Source organism: Lycium barbarum, chromosome 6 (assembly GCF_019175385.1).
Source record: "Lycium barbarum isolate Lr01 chromosome 6, ASM1917538v2, whole genome shotgun sequence".
NCBI classification, from domain to species: domain Eukaryota; kingdom Viridiplantae; phylum Streptophyta; class Magnoliopsida; order Solanales; family Solanaceae; genus Lycium; species Lycium barbarum.
Window position 1 is genome coordinate 122,427,281 of NC_083342.1, and position 8,479 is coordinate 122,435,759.

Genomic DNA, 8,479 nt, shown 5'->3' on the forward strand with positions numbered 1-8,479 from the left:
AAAAGGAGGAATCAAATCATATAATAAGAAATCTTAATTCAAATCACTTAAAAGGCAAATGGAATAATATGCAAGCTCTTGATCAGAATATGGTTTACTTTGGCATGCCTAAAGATTAACTTTGCTCTAAAGGAATCTCTTACTTTATCTTAGTTAGACTTCTATATTTTCAGTTTAATTTATTATTTAATTTGAAAATATTGTACAGTATGCTCAACTCCACGAGTTAATTTTGGCATTAGGAAAATAGATGTGCTTACAATCATAAGGTATGCTTGGTAACCTATGTAAATTGTTCTTCTAAGATTATTACGTGAGATATTTAAGTTATTTATATAGTAGTAACTTCAATAATCAAAGTCTTCCCGTTAAAATTTTATTTTCTTCTTTATACTATTTGAAATATACACATATAAAGAAATCGATCTCTTTATAGTAGCAAAATGGATTGTTGTCTACTGATTAAAAAAATTGTAATTTTACTATTTGAAAGACTTTTTATATCCAATCAAGTCTTTAAAGCCTCTTTGGAGATAACTGGTAAGTTTTAAGTGTGACAATTGATATTATAATTATAAATAAGCAATCACGTGCTTGGATAGAAATGTTGAAATTGTGTCGAACTTATCTTCTATTATTGTGCTTCAAATACTTTCTCAGGCAATTGTGCAGTTACTAACATGTTAGTAAATTGATGTGTTTGGTAAAACAAAGATTAAATTTTGTAGCATTTGTCGGTCTTTCCAGAGATTGTTGCATTCGAAGGTAGTCAGATGTACTATGGTAAATTTTTATTCTTAATGGTTAGATTATGTTTTATTTTAATACTACACTCTACATGAATCATATGCATGTATTTTGAATCAAATTTAATACTTTGATTGTGTTGTATTTAATGATGACTATGTATGTTAATATTTTACTTTTCAAATATATGTAAGAGAATATGGATTTTGAATCGAAGTTGGCTAAATTTCCTTTTGTTCCCTTTTTTTTTTAAAGTAATGTCATTTCCTCCTTGCATGAATATCAAAAAAAGGAGGAATCAAATCGTATAATAAGAAATCTTAATACAAATCACTTAAAAGGAAAAAGGAATAATATGCAAGCTCTTGATCAGAATATGGTTTACTTTGGCATCCCTAAGATTAACTTGCTCTAAATGAATCTCTTACTTTATCTTTGTTAGACTTCTATATTTTCAGTTTGAGTTATTGTTTAATTTGAAAATGATGTACAGTATGCTCAGCTGCACGAGTTAATTTTGGTACTAGGAAAATAGAGGTACTTACAATCATAAGATATCCTTGGTAACCTTTGTAGATTGTTCTTCCAAGATTATTACGCAAGATATTTAAGTTATTTATATAGTAGTAAGTTCAATAATCGAAGCATCCCCGTTAAAATTTTATTTTCTTCTTTATACTATTTGAAATATACACATTTAAAGAAATCAATCTCTTTATAGAAGAAAAATGGATTATTGTCTATTGATTTTTTTTTTTTTTTTTTTGTAATTTTACGATTTGAAAGACTTTTTATAACCAATCAAGTCTTTAAAACCCTTTTGGCAATAACTGGTAAGTTTTAATTGTAACAATTGATATTATAATTATAAATAAGCAATCACATGTTTGGGTAGAAATGTTGAAATTAAGTTGAACTTATCTTCTATTATTATACTTCAAATAGTTTCTCAAGCAATTGTGCAGTTACTAACATGTTAGTAAATTGATGTGTTTACTAAAACAAATACTAAATTTTGCAGCATTTGTCGATCTTTCCAGAGATTGTTGCATTCAAAGGTAGTTAGATATACTATGGTAAATTTTTATTCTTAACGGTTAGATTATGTTTTATTTTAATACTATATTCTACATGAATCATATGCATGTATTTTGAATCAAATTTAGTACTTTGATTGTGTTGTATTTAATGGTGACTATGTATGTTAATATTTTACTTTTCAAATATATGTAAGATAATTTGGATTTCGAATTGAAGTTGGCTAACTTTCCTTCTGTTCCTTTTTTTAGAAATGTCATTTCCTCCTTACATGAATATCAAAAAAAGGAGGAATCAAATCATATAATAAGAAATCTTAATTCAAATCACTTAAAAGGTAAATGGAATAATATGCAAGCTCTTGATCAGAATATGGTTTACTTTGGCATGCCTAAAGATTAACTTTGCTCTAAAGGAATTGTTTTAACGTGACATCGGTTCTAATACTCCCTTGTCCCAAAATAAATGTCACCTTAGCAAAAAAAAATTTGTTCCCAAATAAGTGTCACCTTAGAAATTCAAGACAAAAATAGGCATGTATTTTCAATTATGCCCTTAACATTAAAGAAGTAGCCCTCTTCAATATTGCTCATTTCTCTAAAAACATAAATAAAGGTGGTTTAGTAAAATCCACATTGTTTTTGTTTATTTCTTAATAGGCGTTATTTTGGCTAAGGTGACACTTATTTGGGATGGAGGGAGTACCAATTATTAATGAGCTAGTACTACGAACAATTTTTGTGGCCCCCTGAACCGAGGGCGCCTAATGAGGACGGGTTAAATAGGATTGACAGCCTTTTAGTTTGACAAGCTTCTAAAAATGAGGAGCACATGTTATCTTATATGAATCCCACACCCGAATGGGGGAGAAAATAAAGAAATTTAAAAAGCATAGCTCAAGTTTGTTAGGATATACCATTAACCATGCCTTTAGATATAGTATTTTCTTATGGAATAATTGTTTATTTATTTATTCAATTCAATAAAATGTTACATTAAATAGATCATTTTGTCATATATGTGCCCTCAACTTATATAGTAGATGAGAATGGTGTAGTTCTAACTTCTCGTGCTAGTGCGTTTTGAATGCATTGAACATGACCAAGTAGAGATAGGTGTTTTAGATTGATTGGCAAAAACATATTTTTTTAACTATTAAATGTACTTATATTCCTAATCTTGATATAACTATTATGAGTTGCATATATTAATTGTCATTTTGATTTATTAAAAGGTGAGATCCTGAGATGGGTCAATATGCATGGCAGATTGGATGATAATAGTATATATTGGTGAAATAATAAGTTATTTGATGGAATCCATGTCTCGGTATAGAGATTGATGATACACCTTTTTGAGAAGCTTATAAGTTTTCATGTGTAAACCCGGCTGGTGGATTTATGAATCCGACACATGAAATAAGTTAAGCAGTGCTCTAAAGGAAATTAATCATTGAATTAAATTCATCAGTAATTTAATTTATTGATTAGTGTATGTAATCTTAACATGGAGAATTATATAAGTGTTTAATGAGGAATTTCTAAACATAAATGGAGAAGTGCAATTACGAATTTCTAGTGGAATGATTTGCAATTTATTATGGTAAGAATAATTCAAATCAGATTTTTGAATTATTTCTATAATAGGGAGCTTCAGTAATTAATTTCGTGGTCCTTGTTGTGCCCATATTTAACTAGGACTCAGAATCCCGTTTCTTGGTGGAAAGGAAGAAAAATGTTTTTTGGCAACAATTTTTTTTTATTGCATAGACTTTTCTCAACGGCTGTTATTGTAACAACGTGCAACAACTTTTTTTTTTTTGTTGCCTAGTACTTTTTGCAACATCAATATTACGACAACAAAATTAAATTCTTTGGCAACAAAAAGGTTCATTTGCCAACAATAAAACTAAGTTGTTGCCAAATATTAAATTTTTTGTGCAATTTCTATACTTCCTTGCTGTGAGAGAAAGATATTCTATGATTTGGAAACCATAACTCCACTTTAAAATACATAAATGTCCTTACCTTTTTATTTAGACATTAAAGTTCCTTTTCTAGAGATTACTTGAATCATTTTAAAATTAATTTTATCAAAATTTTATGATAAATGTACACTATACGCATTTCTATTCTGTCGTCCAAGATACCAGACAACAATCACCACACTCACCTATTAATACCCACCCATCCACCCGTTTAAGTGTATGTGAATATCAGAAGGAAGAAAATGGGGAACGAATTATTGGTTTTTCTAGTGATGGTGATTGTGCAGTTAGCGTTTGCTGGAATGATAATAATATCAAAGCTAGTTATGGATGGTGGCATGGATGCTTTTGTTCAATCAGCTTATAGGCCTATTTTTGCCACCATCTCCATTGCTCCCTTTGCTTACTTCTTGGAGAGGTATTCTTCCCACTTACAACTTCAAAGTTTCTTATAATTTTTATTAGTACATTACTTTACCACTAATATATAAGCCTAAGTTGAAGAACATGACCCTAAATAGGAAGTATGAAGGTTGAGGATTAGGGTAGAAGTATAGTAGGTAGCCAAGTGTTATTGTACTTTTATGTGGGCGAGGCAGGAGGTTAATTTTCTCTTCTCATCTTCGCCTTATTTAGTAGTATTAGTTAGTATGCATGTAGTATTTTATTCTTCACTTTTTACCGCTAATACTTGTTGCTTCATTTGCTTTGTTTATATTGCTATTTTACTGTCGTTATTTTGCTTTGATTATACTTCTTTTGAGCCGATGGTTCACCGAAAACAGTCTCTCTACCCCCACAAAGATACGAATAAGGTCTGTGTACATTTTACCTCCCCAGATCACATTTATAAAATTACACTGGGTATATGTTGTTGTAATAGTTGAGGAACAGGTGTGTTTCTTCCATTTAATTGAGGGTACTTTAATCATTTGATAGAATTGAATCAATTCTATTGGCTGAGTAAGGAATTTACTGTGACTGCTTCATAAATTTTTTATTTTTATGTTGCTTTGACAGTTGCACCCTTTCCATGGGACATCTTCCGCATGCCAAGTTATTGCCAACTTCACTGTTCATTAATAAAGATGGGGCTTATGTTAGAGCCAAAAGTAACTCTTTTAATTGAATCATATCATTTTCTACTACTTCGCAGTCCGCATAATTGAAGATCATATAGTACTGTTATTTATACTACACCAAGTGGCAGGTTATTTGCAGATAATCGGGCGCACTGCAATGCGTTTGGTTCTCTGCAAAAGAATCGGCCACTTGGTGTAAGTATAAACAACAAAACTATATTAATCTTCTTATGCGGATTGCGGAGTATTAGGAAATGATTGGTTTATCTCAAAGAGTTACTATTTGCTTGGATGCTCCATTGAGCGTGCATATTTATATTTTCTGTTAATTTTATTTCATGGCTAGTAGTAACTCTAAATTAAATGAGCTCCCGATACTAACGTTATGCAAGGAAGTACACAAATTATAACCAGGTGGATCACCATCATTGTCTCTTAATTCAGTTTTTTTTTTTTTTTTTTTTTTTTTTTTTTTTTTTTTTTTTTGTAATCTATTTATTTCCTCATCATGACAGGAAAACTAGACCCAAGTTGACACGCTCTATTCTTTTCCAGATATTTTTGTGTTCTATTTTCGGGTAAGCATTTTCGTTTATGTTGCAAAACATATCTATACAAGTAAACCTTTTCATTATGGTCTTGTTAGTTCTTATAGTTTTTGGATTTTTACAGCAGTAGAGCTATACACTATAATAATATTTGACGTTTAAATAGTATTTGGCTGTTATAGATAATAAAAAATTGTATAAGAAATTTTTTATTTTTATTTTTTATGTTATAAAAGATAACAAAATTACTTAAAATCAAAAAAGATATTCATTAATATTTCAGCAATTGTAAATTAAGAAATCTAATACATCATTAATAAATTTTGACTCTTGCAAGATTGAATATTAATATGTGCATATCTTCAATGAAATTATTTTTAAATAATAGAAGTATGTACTGTAATAGAAGTATGTACTGATTTAATATTCTTTGTATGAAAACAACAAAAGTTGAAAATAGAAAATTAAATTCATTTAATATTTGAGTAAGATTGTTATAGAAGGGTAATTTCACATAGAATAAACCGTTATAATGATGGGTGTTGCAATTATAGGTAAAATGTAACATGATTCCATAAAAACATCATTGTTATAATAATTAATAAATGCTATTATAAAGGGTGGTTCTTATAGAGCGATCAGACTTATAGTCTGTTTGGCCAATCTTCTAAAAATAGCTTATTTTAAAAAGTATTTTTTTTAAAAGTACTTTTCAAAAAATATTTTTGGCTAAAAGCAGTTTATGTTTGGCCAATTAATTTAAAAAGTATTTTTGAGCAGCAATTAGTGTTTGACCAAACTTTTAAAAAGTGTTTCTATGTGTATTTTTCTCAAAGTACTTTTCAAAAAAATGCTTTTGGGCAAAAACTATTTTTTTAGCTTTTGGAAAATTGCTTCTGTTATCCCCAAAAGCACTTATTTTCTCCCAAAAGTTTGGCCAAACATCTCACTTTTTTTAAAATAAGCACTAATTGAAAAAAATGAATACTTTTGGGGGAAAAATAAGCTTGGCCAAACAGGCTATTATTTGAGATCGAATCGCCAATTTTTACTTATTTAACTTATTTGGGATCTTGCCTTAATTATTGTTGTAGTTATACTTTCTATTATAACTTGTTTTAACTTTTTTTTTCTTGTTACCACGAAATATGCAGGATAACAGCGAACCAAAACATATATTTCATTGGGATAAAGAATTCAACTCCAACAATTGTTTCTGCCATTGATAATCTAATCCCAGCTTTCACTTTTATCATAGCCGTACCCTTGGGGTAATTAATTTCTCCCAACTTAAGTACGGTCCAAAAGTAAAAAAATCAAACTGGAACAGCATTAATAAATAGCTGTGAGTAATTTTAATTTGTGGCTGCAGGGTTGAAAAATTGGGGTTGAGAAGTATAGCAGGACAAGCCAAGTTTTTGGGGACAGTAATATGTGTTGGAGGTGCCATGTTACTGTCATTATATCATGGCAAAGTTGTTATTGGTCAATTGGGATATCACTGGAAGTATGCAGAAAGTATAGGGGAAGATGTCAATTCTGCCCATTCCAACTTCTTTTTAGGACCCTTTTTACTTATATTGTCCAGTCTTACTTATGCCATTTGGTTAATCATTCAGGTAATACTACGCCCAATTTTCTTATTGTTGAAGAGAAACATGCAAGTTACTCATTTTAATCTCAACAGTTACAACATATATCTTGCATTTATTGATTTGGTGCATACATTGAGTGCGAATAATTTTTTACTAATTCTTATGTCAACGTTTTTTTTTTTGGGATTAATTAGGCAAAGGTAAACGAGAAGTATGCAGCTCCGTATACATCCACAATGTTGATGTGCCTCATGGCAAGTGTGGAGTGCGTCATCATTGGCATTTGCGTCGTCCCTAAAGTTTCTGAATGGGCTTTAAATCCCATTAGAGCTATCTCAGTTATCTATAATGTACGACTCTTTCACCTTGCTATAATTTTAAGTTCAAACAAGTTTATAATTCTTTCGTAAGATTTTTATATCTTGTAAGTATTTTATATTATTAATTATTGTGATTTCTAGTATTTTTTATGAAGTTTCCAATTATGCAAATTTAATTTCAAAATTTTTAAAGATTTTGTATCCGAAATTACAATCAAAATTGACACATAAATTGGGATATAGAGAGTAATGTGTCAACGTGTTAAAATAGGTAACTTGTCTATTTTCAAATTACCTATGTACCCCACTATTCTCCTCTCTTTAATACTCTCATATTTTTCCATCACTTTTTCCTTCGTTTAACTACAGAAAGATGACCAAAAAGTATATATACTTAGTATTGATTTGTTTATGATGATAAGTTTTATTGATGTTGACTACAGGGAGCTGTGGCTACGTCATTTACATATTTCTTGAGCTCGTGGTGCATTGAGAAAAAAGGTCCTTTATATGTCTCGATGTTCAACCCATTGCTGTTAGTTATTTCGGCATTTCTCAGTTGGACTTTGCTTCGTGAAAAATTATACCTCGGAGTGTAAGCATTTCATATTCCAAGCTAATTAGAGTATAATTTCTTAGTTAACCATTTCGCATTTCTTTGACCATTTTAATGAGATTCATTTATTTGTTGGGAATGTTTGTTGATGATATATTAGAGTTGTAGGGTCAATCATAGTAGTGGCTGGGCTTTACGGCTTTTTATGGGGCAAAAAGATGGAGGCAAGTGCAGAGGACATTGATGTAAATAAAGAAAAAGTGCAGTCCAGTAAAATCGATTTGGAATTGCAATTACCCAATTCTAATGGTCTCCCACTCGAGCCGAAGCAGATATCATCAGAAGCCAAAGCAAGCTGAACGATTCAGTTGGATGATTTTGGACGAATTCGAAAGGTTCAGGAGTGATTCGGACATTTGGATAGGGATACTAGTTAAGTTTATGAATTTGAGATGACCACAATTAATATAGGATCAAGAAAACCCCATATGGCCAAAATATGGCGAATTCGAGTACTACGTGTAAATTGTAATAAGTATAAAATTAATCTCTTGCAATTTGTGCATTAGGTTATTTATGAGACAATATGTGAAAATCATTTACCTA

The 8,479-nt window shown here is 30.2% G+C and overlaps 1 protein-coding gene across 2 annotated transcripts; it reads left to right on the forward strand.

Moving 5' to 3' along the window:
* Nucleotides 1-3,906: 3,906 nt before the first annotated feature.
* Nucleotides 3,907-8,479, forward strand: LOC132598483 (WAT1-related protein At1g09380-like). Of its 2 annotated transcripts, none has more exons than XM_060311388.1 (7): nucleotides 3,907-4,190; nucleotides 5,370-5,432; nucleotides 6,557-6,673; nucleotides 6,775-7,021; nucleotides 7,192-7,347; nucleotides 7,761-7,912; nucleotides 8,042-8,479. In XM_060311388.1, exons 1-7 carry the CDS (start codon nucleotides 4,015-4,017, stop codon nucleotides 8,115-8,117), a joined length of 987 nt encoding a protein of 328 aa, XP_060167371.1. In that variant the 5' UTR covers nucleotides 3,907-4,014; the 3' UTR covers nucleotides 8,118-8,479. The 2 variants fall into 2 exon arrangements, with proteins under 2 accessions (XP_060167371.1, XP_060167370.1); XM_060311387.1 differs by having other exon boundaries at nucleotides 3,911-4,190; nucleotides 8,034-8,479.

What these genes read in the sequence shown, in the direction of transcription:
- LOC132598483 (XM_060311387.1), top strand. Translation starts at nt 4,015, where the DNA reads ATGGGGAACGAATTATTGGTTTTTCTAGTGATGGTGATTGTGCAGTTA. An exon ending in TTTTTGTGTTCTATTTTCGG is followed by an intron (nt 5,433 to 6,556) that starts GTAAGCATTTTC and finishes CGAAATATGCAG; the next exon opens with GATAACAGCGAACCAAAACA. An exon ending in CCATTTGGTTAATCATTCAG is followed by an intron (nt 7,022 to 7,191) that starts GTAATACTACGC and finishes GGGATTAATTAG; the next exon opens with GCAAAGGTAAACGAGAAGTA.